General features: G+C 39.3%; 1 protein-coding gene across 13 annotated transcripts in view; it reads right to left on the bottom strand.

Annotated features, from left to right (window-relative positions):
* Positions 1 to 17,247, bottom strand: part of LOC126937073 (protein enabled homolog) — a 156,951-nt gene that overhangs the window by 115,126 nt on the left and 24,578 nt on the right. Inside the window, exon 1 of one of the 13 annotated variants that reach the window (XM_050760315.1) lies at positions 13,367 to 16,908. The exons of 2 other annotated variants lie outside the window; for them this stretch is intronic. In XM_050760315.1, coding sequence (XP_050616272.1) covers positions 13,367 to 13,383 — 17 coding nt within the window. In that variant the 5' untranslated portion in view covers positions 13,384 to 16,908. Of the gene's footprint in view, positions 1 to 13,366; positions 16,909 to 17,247 lie in introns of those variants that run through there. 10 more of the 13 variants (XM_050760341.1, XM_050760334.1, XM_050760355.1 and 7 more) reach the window with 10 other exon arrangements.

The following is a 17,247-nucleotide window of genomic DNA, read 5'->3' as shown; positions in this document are numbered from 1 at the left end:
AGTCAATGTTGATAGTGTTTCCTCTTGAGAGCTGGATTCTAGCAGGAACGGGAATGGACTTTTTTTTTTTTCTTTTGAGATGGAGTCTCTCTGTCGCCGAGGCTGGAGTGCAGTGGCGCGATCTCGGCTCACTGCAACCTCCACCTCCCAGGTTCAAGCGATCCTCCTGCCTCAGCCTCCCGAGTATCTGGGAGTATAGACATGCGCCACCAGGCCCAGCTAATTTTTTTATATTTTTAGTAGAGACAAGGTTCTGCTGTGTTGGCCAGGCTGGTCTTGAACTCCTGGCCTCAAGTGATCTGCCTGCCTCGGCCTCCCAAAGTGCTGGGATTACAGGCATGAGCCACCTCGCCCAGCCTACTTTTATTATTATTAGCCTTATAAAACTACATGACTTTATAAATTATTAATATGTACATGTACACCATTTTGATAAAAATTAAATTTTTAAATCATGCTCAAATTTTTTAAAACCATGCTTTGGAATAATATTTAATTACAGAGGAAAGTATTCACAGTATATTTAGGGGAAATCACATTAAAGAACATTATGTTCAATTAAAAAAAACTAGTATTGCCTAAAAACAAACAGGAAGTGTACATACTAAAGTGGTTTTCTCTCAAGTAGTGGCATTTTTTTGATTTTCTTATGTAATTTTCAAATTTTTTATAATGTATATGCATTATTTTGTAATTTTAAAAGAAAGTAAGAAAAGATATAGAAGGTTACTAGAGCTCAAAAACCAAACAATTAAAACAATATTGCTTTCTGTTCCAATTAGTCTCCAGGACCTACTGTGGGGTTATAATAAATTTGTGATTTTATAATTACTATAAAAATATTGGGGGATACTCAACATTTGGTAAAAAAAGAAAAGAATAATAGGTCCCCAGTAAGAAAATACTCTCTTTTTTTCAAGTATGCTTGCATTTCATTCATCTTAAACTTCATACCAAGATTATGTGACTCAGAGAGCTGACTTCCAATTTTAAAACTCTGGATGAAGAGGTTACAATCCAAACTTAAAACTAACCAAATAAATGAACAAAAGAAAACCACTTACAACTTCTCCATGCCTAAACAGAACTAAAATTAAAAGAAAAAAAAAAAGAAACAGCCAACAAAGTAGAGGAATTATTTATACCAATGGCGACATTTTAACGCTAGTACAACCACTCCAAAAGCTGTATTTGGCCCACACACACGCTCAAGAAAAAACAAATAGTAGAAATAGCTCAAGAAAAAACAAATGCAGAATATAACAATAAATTATAATGTCTTATAATTTAGACATTATAAGATCCAAAAACTGCAACCAATCCAAATGTCCATCAGCCTTAGAATGAATAAACTAGTATTTCACACAATGCAATAAAATGTAAAAGCCAGATACAGAATATGTACCATGTGATTCTATTCACATGAGTACAAAAGCAGGCAAAACTAATCTACGCTGTTCTGGGTCAGATGGGGTTACTCTTTGGTGAAAGAGTAACTGTAACTGGAAGAGGGCATAAAGTGATAGTTACACGGGTGTATTGAATTGGTGCTATGTGCCCTTTTTTGTACATCTTATACTTCAATAAAAATTTCAAGTTGAAAAAAGATAATAGTCCCTGTAATCCCAGCACTTTGGGAGCCAAAGGTGGAAGGACTGCATGAGCCTAGGAGTTCTAGACCAGCCTAAGCAACCTTGTCTCTATTAAAAAAAAAAAAATTGTATTTATTTATTTACATATTTATTTATTTATTTATTGAGACAGAGTCTTGCTCTGTTGCCCAGGCTGGGGTGCAGTGGCGTAATCTCGGGTCACTGCAACCTCTGCCTCCCAGATTCAAGTGTCTCCTCCCTCAGCCTCCCGAGTAGCTGGGACTACAAGCACGTGTCATTTTTATATATTTTGTAGAGATGGGGTTTCACTATGTTGGCCAGGCTGGTCTTGAACTCCTGACCTTGGGTGATCCACCTGCCTCGAGCCTCCCAAAGTGCTGGGATTATAGGCATGAGCTACCATGCCCAGACAAAAAAAAAATGTTTTAATTAGCCAGGTGTGGTGGCACATACCTTTGGTCCTAGCTACTCAGGAGGCTGAGGTAGGAGGATCAGTTGAGCTCAGGAGGTCAAGGCTGCAGTGAGCTATGTTCACACCACTGCACTCCAGCACAGGTGACAGAGTGACAAAAAGATAGTACTCAATGGCCAACAAGCACATGAAGGGATGCTGAATATTTTTAGTCATTAGGGAAATGAAAATCAAAAACCACAATGAGGTACTACTTCACAGTCACTAGGATGGCCATGATAAAAAACAAAACACACAAAAAATTAAAAATAACGTTATCATGAGGATATGGAGAAATGAGAACCCTCATACACTGCTGGTGAGAATGTAAAATCAGGCAGCCAAGGGGGAAACCAGTTTGGCCAGTCCTCAATGAGCTAAATGGAAAATTACCTGTCATGTGACCCGGCCAATTCCATTCCTAGATATATGTCCAAAAAAACTGAAAACAGGTATTCAAATACCTGTACATAAATCTTCATAGCAGCTCTATTCACAATAGCCAAATGGTGGAAATGGCCCAATGTCCATCAAGAGATGAATGATCAAAATGTGGTATATCCAAACAATGGAATATTAGTCATAAAAAGGGAAGATGTACTGACACTGCTATGACATGGATGAACCCTGAAAACTTTATGCTTAGTCACAGAAGGCAGCAGACACAAAAGGCCATGTACTATATAATTCCATTTACATGGAATGTCCAGAATAGGCAAAGGAGACAGAAAGCAGATTCATGGCTGCCAGGGGTTGGTGGGGAACAGGGATTGGGAAATGACTGCTTAATGGGTACAGGATTTTCCACTTAGGGTGATGAAAAAGTTCTGGAAGTAGACAGTGGCAATGGTTGCACAACACTGTGGATTTATTTAATGCCACAGAATTGTACACTTTAAATGGTTACCATGGTAAATTTTATGTTATCTGTATTTTTCCACAGCAAAAAAAAAAAAAAAATTCAAAACAAAAATAATACTTAATGCTGGCCAGGATACAGTAAACACTCTACACTTTGGTAATTGGAACATAAACTAAAGCTTTTGCCAAATATTCTGGTAATAAATACTAAATAATTCATATCTTTGCCCCAGTTTATATTTTGCCTTCTGAGGACCAACCATAAGAAGCAAAAAAGTTTTATATCCAAAGTGCTCACTGTAACACTTATAATAATACACAAAAGGGGGAGGGATCTAAATGCCAAACTATTGGGGAATGGATAAGTCAACCACGATACATTTACAAAATTAATTGTGTTGACACTAAAGATGTTTACTAAGGTATGAAATGAAGAATATTCATATTATGAAGCAAATATTAAAACAGAATACAAATTCTATAAATACAAGCCAAAGTATGCATCTACAAAGACTCAAAAAGTATGTTCCCTATGGACACTATTTTCTTCCTACTTTCTGTCCCTTGAACAAAGCAAGCTCATTTTCAATGCAAGGCCTTTGGACCTCTTCTGCTTTAGAGTACTGTCCTCCTGCTCTCCAATGACTGCCTCCTCATCTTTCAGATCAACTCAAATGTCCCTCCCTAAGAAGCCTTCCATGACCACCCCAACCAAGTTAGGCCTTGCCTTCACCACCCATCTTTTCTCACTACACATTTTATCTTCTTCACACTTATTGAGAATAACTGACTTATTGGTACATCCTTCTCCATTCAGCTACCAGAATGTAAGCCCCCTGGGTACATGACTTAACTCCATTTCCCCAGGGCAGAGAACAGTGCCTGGCGGTAATAATAAATATCTGTCAAGATAATAAATATTTGTTGATTAACTTGTTCCTTCTACTTTTTCAGTCTGTCAATTCTGTGTGTAATAAACACGTTTTCTTTTTTAATACTATTTTTTAAATATACAACTAGGTCAACAAACAACACTTACTGAACCAAAGAAAATGTGTAACTTTGCTAGATATTTTCTAAGAACAAAGCAAAGGTCTGGTTCAGTCATAACAACAAAAATAACTAATTATAAACCCTTCCTAATAAGGGATAATGCTCTACTACACCTTATAGCGTATTTTATTATAAAGATAGGTGAAAAAAAACTGTTTTTTCTACCCTCACACAACATACTTCTGACACCAGATTATCTGGCAGACACCAAGTGACTTATGATTTAACTCAATTCTGACACTATGTGGAAATAGCATCACATCCCATAGGTTAAGGGATCAGTTCCAGAAGACCACGCCAACTTCTAATGCCAATCTCATGCCCCGGGTTGTGTCCTGTGCTTCTGGCGCAATAGCTGTAAATCAGGGTTCCCATAAGTTCTCCCCAGAGTTTAATTCGCTAGCGCAGCTCACAGAACTCAGGAAAACACTTTACTTATGTTTATGCATTTATTACAAAGATTTTTTTTTTTTTTTTTTTTTGAGACAGAGTCTCATTCTGTCGCCCAGGATGGAGTGCAATGGCGCGATCTCTGCTCACTGGAACCTCCACCTCCTGGGTTCAAGCAATTCTCCTGCCTCAGCCTCCTAAGTAGCTGGGATTACAGGCGCCCACCACCATGCATGGCTAATTTTTGTATTTTTAGTAGAGATGGGGTTTCACCATGTTGGGGAGGATGATCTCGAACTCCTAACTTCAGGTGATCCACCCACCTCGGCCTCCCAAAGTGCTGGGATTACAGGTGTGAGCCACTGTGCCCAGCCAATACTAATTATTTTAAAGGATACAAATGAATAGCCAGACGCAGAGATACATGGGGTAAGGTCTGGAAGGGTCCTAAGAGCAAGAACTTCTGACCTCCTGTAGCTGGGATGTACCCCCAATCCCTGCACTTGGATGTGTTCTTGCTCATCCATCTGGAAGCTCTCCAGACTCTATCCTTTGGGTTTGTATAGAGGCTTCATTAGGTAGACATCACTTGCCACTGGTTATCAACTCATCCTTCAGGCTCCTCCTCTTTCCCCTCCCATGAGATTGGTTGGTTGGTTTCCCTAGCAACCAGCTCCCCTACCCTGAAGCTATTCAGGAGCCACAGCCACCAGTCATCTCATTAGCATACAAAAAGCCATTTATTACAGTACTTTGGTCAGTCCGAGGGTTTTAAGAGCTGTGTGCCAGGAACCAGGAACAGAAACCAAATATATATTTCTTATTATATTACAATTCCACATTTACCTATTTTCAGCACTCAGAAACCTGTCTCAAATTTCCTATTCCATAAGGTACTTAGTAACCCTTCTTCCAACACCAATCCTATTTCTATTCCACAACCCCAATACCCTTCCCCCTACACAAATAAATCCTTAAGAGTAATACTTTAAAATAGTCACACTTAAGGCATGAGAATTATTTCAGACTCATTGGTGACAATATGCCAATATTAAATAATGTCGAGAAAAAAATTTTAATGAATTTGAGTTTATTCATACAAGTAAATTTCAAATTAAAATACATTTTAAAAGGAGCCTAACTACAACTAATCTTCTATGTTGATGTATGGTTGAAATGCGGATTCACAAGTACATGCTATATATAGTATTTATAATTATATATTGCATCTATATATAAAAATTGAAGAGAAAATATCCTTCTATGAAAAGATAAGCTAATTGAGATGCTCAAAAATCAAAAGTGATACCACCAATCAGAACTCCAAAGTCAATCTAAGTATCTCTGGAGGTGGTAATTCCAGACTCCAATAAAATACAAGCATTCAAAATTTATGGTTACTGAGTTTCTACTAGTGATTGGAAAACTGACTCCATCCATCAAATTAAGATTTGAAGCCAGGCATGGTGGCTCAGGCCTGTAATCCCAACACTTCAGGAGGCCGAGGCAGGCAGATCACCTGGAGTCAGGAGTTCAAGACCAGCCTAGCCAAGTGGAGAAATCCCATCTCTACTAAAAATACAAAAATTAGCCAGACATGGTGGCAGGCACCTATAATTCCAGCTACTTGGGAGGCTGAGGCAGGAGAATTGCTTGAACCCGGGAGGCAGAGGTTGCAGTGAGCCGAGATCGTGTCACTGCACTCCAGCCTGGGCAACAGAGCAGGGCTCCATCTCAATAATAAAAATAAAAATAAAAAAAAGATTTGAAGATGTCCAACTTAAGTGCTGACCTCAGACCAACAAATGCAAATGCATTATCAGACATGAAAAAGAAAGGAACATTTCCATCTGTCATTCTTGTAGTTAGTTGAAATACACATGTCCACTGACAACTATGACATCATTTCTAAAAGTGAATTTAAATTCTACTCACAAAGTAACAACCAAACAAGCAAATATGTAAATGTACTTCCAGGCCCTGTACGTTATCCTTCCATACCACAAAAGATGTTCTAGTACTGAATGACAGCTTTTAAAAGGTTATGCTTAGATAGAGATTGGGGTTATTAGGATCCTGGCTCAGGATTTTAGATACATTATCCGATATATAAAGGTCAGCGTAGACCCAAATTAAAAGCACCCATTGAAAGTTCTTATATCTGTGGTATTAAAAAAGTATTTTTTTAAAAACTTACAACTTAAAAAATGAAAGGATCTTAGCTGTACAGTGCTAAGTGGACAGTGTGGTCACAGGATGGCAATTAATTTAGTCGCTTCCTTAAACTCGACTTAATTTGTATCATCACAGTAGGTCAGAGGTATGATTCACACATGCAACTCCAACCCACTAGTAAGCTTACGAACAGCCAGCTAAGTAAATTTTACTACTAATGCTTCCAAAGGTTATTAGAATTTACATTCCAACATACAATATGAATAAATCTCGTGTGATACTGCCATCTAAATGATCAGAAAGCACCTTAAGTCTCTCCCATTACCAAAATGGTTAGATAATATACAGTTAATTTTGAACTGAAACGTTCTGTTACCACCAACCTATGATTAAATCCTGAGCAAAATCTTAAGGGAAGGCATAACATTTTTAATTGCTCATCGTAGCTATCAATTATTCTTTCAAGGAAGCTCTCTTAAAAGAGAAAGGTTTTATCAGTTAGAAGCATTACCAGCCAAAGCTAAGTGAATGTAACTGGAATGAGCAGAAAAACATTTATCCTTGAGGCAAAGGAACATAATTTCAGGAACCAGAAGGCAGATTTCCACTACATACCAACTTGCACCTAATCCCAAACAGATTGTTCAGCAGCTGTTGCCCTTGCCAAAGTGGTCTCCATTCTCATCCAAACATCTCCCTGGAGGAAAATGACAATTCCCTGAAAGCAATCAGCCTTACTAGCAATCAACTTTTCCAATAACTGGGGAGAAAGAAAAAGTGAACCATGGGCCAATATCCCTAAAACCTAATAAAACAATATCCTGCCAGCAGCTCTTTATATGAAAGGCTTATCCATGTCTCTTAAAAAAGAATGGTCATCCAGATACAAAATTGGCCACAGGGACTTCTTTCAATCATCCAGCGGCCAATTTGGAACCTTTTTCTCCTCACCTCTCCAAGACAGCACAGCACAGAAAAAAAAAGGGGGGGAAGATAATCACCTCTCGGTTCCTACTATCACTTCTGCTTCATCATTCACTAATAAGTAGTTCACTGACCCTAGACAGGTGCTCAGGACTGTCTCCACCCACTCCACAAATCTATCAAGTGCCTACCTACCAGGAATTAGTCTTTCTTGTTTTCCCCTGAAATACAGATGAATTCTCAGTGATCACTCTACAAAAACTTATAAAGTTTCACGTTCTACTTACAAAGTGAAATGAGAACACTATCTCTGTGCTTTAGGTTTTCTGTTTTTAACCACCTATACCAGCAACTACCAGGAATCACCTTTAAAAAAATTCCAAAGGATTCTACTCTATACTAAACTACATTACATTACATGCAAGTAGTAAAGGAAAGACATGAGGCAGAGTTCAGAGGAGTTTGATGGCACCAGTGGACAGAGAGAAGGTCTACTTTCTGGCCCACGATAGGAAGGTCCCAGGACCCCTACAATGGCTTACCTTCAATCCCCAAGATGCCCAACCTACATCAATTCATCTCCCAAATCAGTATTACTCAAATTTTTAAGGCCTGTGATAAATACACTGCATATACAACCCAGTACAAACACACACACACACACAAATGCACAGAGACTAAATGTTTCATAAAACAACACTTGCCATTACCATGTGCAATGTTTCTTGAATATTTTCTATTCTCATTTGTGATAACTCCTGCTAATAACCTACAGTTAGAAAAACACCATCCTTGCCAGGCGCAGTGGCTGACGCCTGTAATCCCAGCACTTTGAGAGGCCAAGGTGCGCAGATCACTTGAGATCAGGAGTTCGAGACCAGCCTGGCCAACATGGTAAAACCCTGTTTCTACTAAAAAATACTAAAATTAGCTGGGCATGGTGGCAAGCGCCTGTAGTCCCAGCTACTCAGGAGGCTGAGGCAGGAGAATCACTTGAACCCGTGAGGCAGAGGTTGCAGTGAGCCGAGATCCTGCCACTGCACTCCTGCCTGGGCAACAGAGTGAGACCCCATCTCAAAAAAAGAGAAAAAGAAAAACACCACCCTAAAATACTCCCACCTCCCTAGTCTTATTTTGGGGATGGGGGAAAGGAGGATGACTGTAGAGAAAAAACCCATCAGAACCTTGGGATTAAGGAGGATCCCTGGGGCAGAAGGGCCTTCAATCTCAGACATCCCAATGTAAAACCCTGAATGGTCTCAGAGAAATGCTTTTAAAACACAGCTATCAGGTCAATTCTGCAGTCTCAGTGTTTTGTCAAATAAACGAATTATAGACATCAAATGTCTGGTGATACCAAAAACTACTTGTACCCTAAAAGTACTGAAATAAAAAGTACATAAATGATAATAAATTTAAAAAATTCACTAAGCTAAAAAAATGTCTGGTGATAATTAAATGTACTGCATTGAACCATATGAAATTGCCAACATCTGGTGATTTCTGAATTCCAAAAACAGTAATTTCTTATAGTTTAGCCTAATAGTGTAACACATACTTCAAAGATACAATGCATTAAATGGTCTTGTGTGTACCACCTGAGAACCTATATTATATAGGTTCATTATATTATAACCTCATTATAACATAGTTCCCACAGAAAGATACGTGCTAAGCTCCTACCAAAAATCTGATTTGAAAGCTGGAACTATCTGCAATTAAGACGTAATATGATCTAGTATCTCTGAATGCTTTTCAGTGTGACCACTACTGGTTTCAACACTTGATCACCAGAAGAGTCCCAGTCCTTGCACAGTGGTTCACACCTGTAATCCCAGCACTGTCGGAGGCTGAGGCAGGTAGATCACGAGGTCAGGAGATCAAGACCAGCCTGGACAACATGGTGAAACCCCGTCTCTACCAAAAATACAAAAATTAGCTGGGCGTGGTGCCACGTGCCTGCAGTCCCAGCTACTTAGGAAGCTGAGGCAGGAGAATTGCTTGTACCGGGGGCCAGAAGTTGCAGTGAGCCAAGATCAGTCACCGCACTCCAGCCTAGGTGGGTGACAAGAGTGAAACTCTGTCTCAAAAAGAAAAAAAAAGAAAAAAAAAGTCCCAGGCCTCTAATATAAACCCACTACTTTTCCATGAAACTTGGGATACTTGATTCATTCTTGTTTTCACACAATTACCAAATCTGGAGCCTCAATCTCAGCCTGCTACTTTCTATCAGATCTATCTTATTTTCTGAAAGTATGTTCACTTCAATCAGATCATAAGCTCCTTAATGTGGAGATAGGGCCAGGCGCAGTGGCTCACACTTGTAATCTCAGCACTTTGGGATGCCAAGGTGGGCGGATCACCTGAGGTCAAGAGTTCAAGACCAGCCTGGCCAACATGGTGAAACCCCGTCTCTACTAAAAACACAAAAATTAGCCGGGCGTGGTGGCGGGTACCTGTAGTCCTAGCTACTCAGGAGGCTGAGGCAGGAGAATTGCTCGAACCTGGGAGGCAGAGATTGCAGTGAGCTGTCATCTCGTCACTGCACTCCAGCCTGGGTGACACAGCAAGACTCCATCTCAAAAAAAAAAAAAAAAAAAAATTGTGGAGATAGTCCTTTGAAAGCCTCCTTCCATAGTGATATATTATCGTTTGATAAAATGTGTCCTGAATTAAAATAAATCTGGGGAAAATCCTTGCCCATGTCCACTTGCCTAAAATCATCTTTTTAGGAGTCACAATGCTATCATCCTATTACCAAATTCCAGAACCCTGGTGTGACCTTTCACACCAACCATTCTCATTATACTTATCACCCTTTTGACTCAGTATGGCCATGGGAATTACTTCCTTAAACCTATCTGTTAATCAACCACAAAGATTATTTTACACATACACCATAAGGGCCCAGTCACTCAATCTTCCAAATCCTTAACTGGCTTTTCTTTAACTGCATACATCATCAAATATAAACATTTCCCACATGCTACATGGACCTCTAACTGAATAAATCCCAAGCAGTCACTCTTAAATTTACCATTTACCTTAGCACGCAGCTTCAGTTTCACCTAATCAGAAATTAGCTGCTCTCTGTGACATACCTATCCTCCTTCTCAAAGCTCTACTCAGTCCTTGGAGACAGGAGTATTTGCCTTGGAAGAGGGGAGACCATTCAGAACTACCTGTGCTCTCTTTGATTCTCTCATAGCCTCCCTCTTCGTATCTCTCACTTTAAAAGAAGCTAAAAATGTTTCTACTTATAACATGAAGCAATCTATGTACTATCATCTTAGATGTGTAAAGAACGTGTTTTTAACATGCCATTGCTCAACTCTTTAAAAAGTCATACTATTAAGATCATGTAACGACATGGAAAAGTGTTCATGGTCATGTTCACTGAAAAAGGACACCAAAGGTTATTATACATATTGAGTGTTAGAGCTTATGGGGTGATGTCCCTTCAAATTTGTGTTCATATGGTTACATATTAGGAGTGGATATGTTTGCTATCTTGATTGTACACCTTAAATATGTAACATTTATTGTATGTCAATTATACCTCAATAAAGCTGTTGGCCAGGTACTGTGACTCAAGCCTATAATCCAGCACTTTGGGAGGCTGAGGCAGGAGGATCCCTTGAGTGCAGGAGTTCGAGACCAGTCTGGGCAACATGACAAGACCCCATCTCTATTTTATTAAAGCTGTTAAATGTTATAAATTGTATTAAATATTTGATAAGCCATGTGTCTTAGTTGTTCCTGCTGCTACAACAAAATACCTTAGACTGAGTAATTTATAAACAATATCAATGTATTGCTCACAGCTCTGGAGGCTGGGGAAGTCCAAGATCAAATTGCCAACAGATATGGTGTTTGGTGAGGGCACGCTGTTCAGGGATGGCACCTTCTATTTGTCCTCACATGGCAGAAGGGCAAAAGGGGCCAGCTCCCCCGACCTAATCACCTCCCAAAGTCCCCACCCTCTTAATACCATCACCTTGGGGTTTAGGTTTCAACCTAAGAATCTTGGGAGGATACACATATTCAGACCATAGCACTATGGCAGAATGACATAACCACAAGCCTTAAGCATGTAAGGGCAGCTTATAAGAGCTGGGGGATAGAGGATCACAGAGAGTAATTTGCTCCAGAAAGTAACTCAAAGGATGGATTTCAAAAGGAAAAAACTAGCAACAGTGAGGGGCACAGGGTAAGACATAAAGAGAAATCCTCCACCCCACCACCCCCACCGTGGCCCAGTTTACAGAACCTTCTCAACTTGAAGCACAAAAACTTGCAAGTTAAGATTTTAAAAGTAGGGGAACATTTTTATTACAGAAAAGGTTCTGGATTATGCTAAAATGCAAAAGAAAGGCAGCTAGAATTTTTCAAGACACTAGAGTTCTTACCATGGATTTAAGAGATCTCTGAAAAAATAAGCTTGAGAAAAATAAAACAAAGGTGGTTTTAATTTTGTCTATAATTAGCAAAGTAAATTCATTTCTTTGTTTTTCTAAATTACATTTCCCAATTTTTCTGTTTGGCTTAATATTGGTAAAAATGCTTCCCCTAAGGCTGTTAGATTATAGGTTACCTCATTTATGTTGTTGAGCTCATCAGTATTAACCTGGAGACTGAGAAAAGAAAAAAGGAAATTAAGTCTTTACCAGCAAAGACTCATAATTTCATCTGAATATTCAAAAATACGATAATAACTTCCATTAACAAATATTTCTTTTTTTTTAGATTCAGGGGTATGCAGGTTTGTTACACAGGTACACTGCATGATGCTGAGGTTTGGGTTTCCTGCCCCCCAAGTTGTGAACATAGTACCCGATAAGTAGTTTTTCACTCTTGACTTCCTCCCCTGCTTTTGGAATCCCCAGTGTTTATTGTTCCCATCTTTGTGTCTGTGTGTACCCAGTGTTTAGCTCCTACTTATAAGTGAGAACATGCGGTATTTGGTTTTTTGTTTCTATATTAATTTGCTTAGGCTAATGGCCTCCAGCTGCAAAGAACATGATTTTGTTCTTTTTTATGGCTGCAACAAATCTCTTGAAAAACATAAAAACTTTAAATACTAAAAGCTTCATAGGCTGAGCACTGTGGCTCATACCTATAATTCCACCACTTTGGGAGGCCAAGAGAGGAGGATTGCTTAAGTCCAGGAGTTCGAGACCAGCCTGGGCAACACAGCAAGACCCTGTCTTTAGAAAAAAAAAAATTAAGATTAGCTGGTAGAGGAAGAAAAGGACAAAGAAATATTTAAAAAATAAATATGGCCAGGCGTGGTGCCTCACACCTGTAATCCCAGCATTTTGGGAGGCTGAGGCAGGCAGATCACTTGAGGTCAGAAGTTTGAGACCAGCCTGGCCAACATGGTGAAACCCCGTCTCTAATAAAAATACAAAAATTAGCTGGGCAGGTGGTGGGCGCCTGTAATACCAGCTACTTGGGAGGCTGAGGAAGGAGAATCGCTTGAACCTGGGAGGTAGAAGTTGCAGTGAGCCGAGATCACACCACTGCACTCCAGCCTGGGCGACAGAGTAAGACCCTGCCACTAAATCAATTAACAAATAAATAAATCAATATTTTAAAAATAAATAAAAATTCCCCGAGTGTGGTGGCACAGGTCTGTAATCTTAGCTACAACCTGTCCTAGACAATGAAAAGATGCTCTGATCTCAACACTGGACTCTATCTACCATGGATGAAGAAGCCGAGATTAAGGTCCCCTAAAAGGAAAATACCCCAGGATTTGGCTTGTGTTATTTGTCACAGGGTTGATTCTTCCCAGGTCACAATCTAACATGGTTTCTACATCACTGCATCACCAAATAAGTGGGAAAGCTAAGGAACTAAGTGCTCATCTAATCTGGTGGGATGTGAAATGACTCACCCCTCAATGTGACTCATAGCTGATGGTGGAGAACTGTGGTCAACAATGGGGATGTTGGATGTTCGGAATTCCAGTGTCCCTATTCTCACACATAACCCGTTCCTGAAAAGCGTGTGAAAGCAGAAGAGCTGAGCGATAGGCTAAATTTCAAAATGGGTTTTCATTCCAGGAGTCAAAAGATATGAAAAATCCTTAGTTAGGCTATGAATGTTTAGTTTTAAAAGGGTATAAGCAATCACTTAAAACAAGATAAAGTAAATATGAAATGCAGATAAAATTAATTTTCTTAAATTCTTAGCTCAAATTCTAGTCTTCTTGGCACACCTAAAGCAATATTTAGTAGACAAAAGTAATTTTTAAAAAAACTGCTCAGAGACTTTGCAAGAAATGAGATGTCTTACCAATTTTCTTTAAAAAATATCTTAAGACACAGTTGAACTCCTGCCTTTTCTTCTTTTTTTAAAAAAGAAGTCTTGCAAGTTACATTCCTCCACAAATTCTATGGTCCTGTCAATATAACAGATTACTAAAACAATCAACACGTTTCCTGTATTTTTGTTTATTTTTTGAGACGGAATTTCGCTATTGTTGCCCAGGCTGCAGTGTAATGGCATGATCTTAGCTCACCCCAACCTCCACCTCCTGGGTTCAAGCAATTCTCAGCCTCCCAATTAGCTAGGATTATAGGCATGTGCCAACATGCCCGGCTAATTGTTTGTATTTTTAGTAGAGACAGGGTTTCACCATGTTGGTCAGGCTAGTCTCAAACTCCTGACCCCAGGTGATCCACCCACCTCAGCCTCCCAAAGTGCTGGGATTACAGGCATGAGCCACCACACCTAGCCTCCTGTATTTTTTAAATATAACTTAATTTTGCTATTGTCCTCTTTAGTTGAATATCATAGTAGATATCCATTGCCAGCATTCCTTCTTCCATTTTAGAACTCTGTTCCTTCTACCTACTAGTGCCCACCACAGTACCTCATCCCCCAATAAAAAAGGGACAAAGATCCAAGTCGGACTTTACCAGTCTTTTTCAGGATTTTCCTCCCTGAAGATTACAGGAAACATCCTTTGACTCTCCGTTTATGAAAGCTGGAAGAATGGGAATCTAGAAAAACCATGAAGAAAGACTTCAGGGAAAAAAAACAAAGCTAAGCAAATATAAGAGAGTAACTCCCATTTAACCAAAATGGTCAGCTCTGTTCTCATCCTTGAGGTCCTCAAGCTGCCCCCAGCTCCAGCAACTCTCACTTTGACTCTACCAGGAGAGCTAACTTGAGTTTCTATCAGTGCCAACAAAAAAATCTTGTCTGATAAACAGTCAGCTTAAGCACAAACTGGGTTATCGTTCTACTGAGGTTAAATGCTATGGTTTGAATGTATGTGTCTCTCCAAAATCCCTACATTGAAACTAATCACCAAGGTGATGACATTACAAGGTGGGGCCTTTGGGAGGTGAATAGGTCACAAGGCCTCCAATCTCGTGAATGGCATTTATGCCCTTAAAAAAGAGCTAGGCCCTCCTGCCTAAGCGCCTTCTACCATGTGAGAATGCAGCAACAAGGCGCCATCTATGAAGCAGAGAGCAGCATTCAACCAAACACCGAATCTCCTGGCACCTTAATATTGGGCTTCCCAGGCTCCAAAACTGTGAGAAATAAATTTGTGTTTATAAATTACCCAGTCTAAGATGTTTTGTTACAGCAGCAAGAACAGACTAAACCACCAAAGAATTACCACTTTTGGAAAACCAAGTGACTTCCATCTTTATCTCAACTGTGTTAGCATTAACATTTCCTTTCTTCTATTCTCTACTCATTTTTATAAAGGCAAAACCACAATAACGTTCAAATAAATACACTACAAAGGCATTGATACTAGTGAAAATGAGCTGAGTGGGCAAGTTGTATCACCATCACCATGCAATACAGTTCAAATCATTGTCAGCTGACATATGAAATGCTGAACTGAGAAAGAGGAATGGTTTTTCATAACACAAGTACATATCATATGAAAAACCACAAAAATAAAATCCTCTACTGAGAATTTTTGTTCTTAGTCATTGGGAAGGAAATAGGTAAACTTTCTTCTGGCCTATCAGAAGGAAAATTATGGGCTCTACAGTTTATAAAATGAGAAAGACGGTTTTAATACAATATGTCTTAAATTGATATTATTTATAATGTAGCCCCCTACGTTACTTTTACGGTTGAAACTTTGGGAAAAACGTTACCGAAACACCTAAGTATAAACTTGTATGAAAATATCACAACACTCTGATTTGGACACATGGTATTTAAGGTGCCTATTAGTTACACAAAGAGAATTAAGGTGCCAGCAGGGCTCAGGAGCAAGAGCTAGGTAAAAAATAAATCTGGGAATCAGCAGCACACAGGTTGTAAAAGCCCAGGGAGTGAGTAACATTGTGGAGGAGGGGAAGTCTGATGAGAAGAAAATGAAAAAGGAGGAAAGGAACAAGAGATACAGCCAATGAGATAAGGAGAGAACCAAGGGAGCTTAAAATCACTGCAAAGTGGCTCGAGGCCAGAATGGTCAACTATGCTGAATGTTGTTATGAGGCCAGAGGAGACCAGATAAGACCTCCCTGTTATCAACTTTCAGTAGGAATGGTGTCCCCTGATCCTCCTTCTATTCAGGGAGAAAAATTTCCATCCATACTTAACACTAAATTATCTAACAAGTTCTTAGGGAAAAGCTACTTTACCTCCAGAGTTGTTAATGATTTTCTAGCTAAAGAAGTAGCAGTGACTCAGGCTACATCTAAGTAGCACTCCTGGACAAGGTGGCTACCGAATGTGACTTTTAGATGCCTCCATACACACCAAGTCCAGTGGTGGAGTGGAGAAGAGAGCCAAACCTATCCCAGCTCTCAAGGGAAATGTCATGTGAAACATACACTGTTTTGTCCCCTATCAACTTATAAACATACACTGTTTTGTCCCCTACCAACTTTTCAAAATAATTAACGGGGCTGAAAAGCAGAAAAAGGCAGTTACTTCATGTTTCCAAAAGGATGCACCTTAACTGGGCAAAACAGAATATAAGCAGCTGAAGGAGGAGAAACTGGTAAACCTGGCTTTCCTTCTTTCTAATCCAATCTCAACCACGATTATAATTCTGGGTGTAATTCAGGATAGAAGCCTAGCAGAGCTGTAAATCAATTCTTCTTAGATTTAAAGGTCAGCATCAAAACATTCCCTCCTATTGCTGGCTGAGGTGAAATGGACACTCCATATATTTGCTGGCTGGCATGAAAACTGGTACAACACTTTTGGAAAGCATTTTGGCAACAGGATTCAAGAGCTTTTAAAACTGTTTCTATTCCTTCAGGGATCTAATACTATTTCTGGAAATCCATCTTAAGAAATTAGTCTGCAATTAGGAGGGGGAAAAAAAAACCTTTGGGTTTATGAAAGCATTATTCATTATACAAAATCACTGTAAACCACATAAATAGCCGTTTTAAAGGAAATAGGTAAATTACAGTGAAATATGTAACTAATAGAATCCTAAGTTTTTAAAAAACATAGAAAATGCAAAACATATCAAATGAACAAGGCAAAAAAATGTATCAAGTATAATCACACATATATAAATGCACAAAAATAAAAGAAGAAAAATTTTTTAAAAGATGGTGCAACTGTGAACAGATATGAAAAAGCAAACTGACTATAGAGTAAGTCTGGTTGAGCAAGACAGAAATATGGGCCAGGCGCAGTGGCTCACCACTGTAATCCCAAGACTTTGGGAAGCCAAGGTGGGCAGATAACGAGGTCAAGAGTTCGAGACCAGCCTGGTCAACATGGTGAAACCCCATCTCTACTAAGAATACAAAAATTAGACAGGCATGGTGGACC

The sequence above is a fragment of the Macaca thibetana genome, chromosome 1, assembly GCF_024542745.1.
Source record: "Macaca thibetana thibetana isolate TM-01 chromosome 1, ASM2454274v1, whole genome shotgun sequence".
Classification (NCBI taxonomy): domain Eukaryota; kingdom Metazoa; phylum Chordata; class Mammalia; order Primates; family Cercopithecidae; genus Macaca; species Macaca thibetana.
The sequence above is the reverse complement of the archived record's forward strand: the minus strand, read 5'-3'. Positions and strand labels throughout refer to the sequence as shown.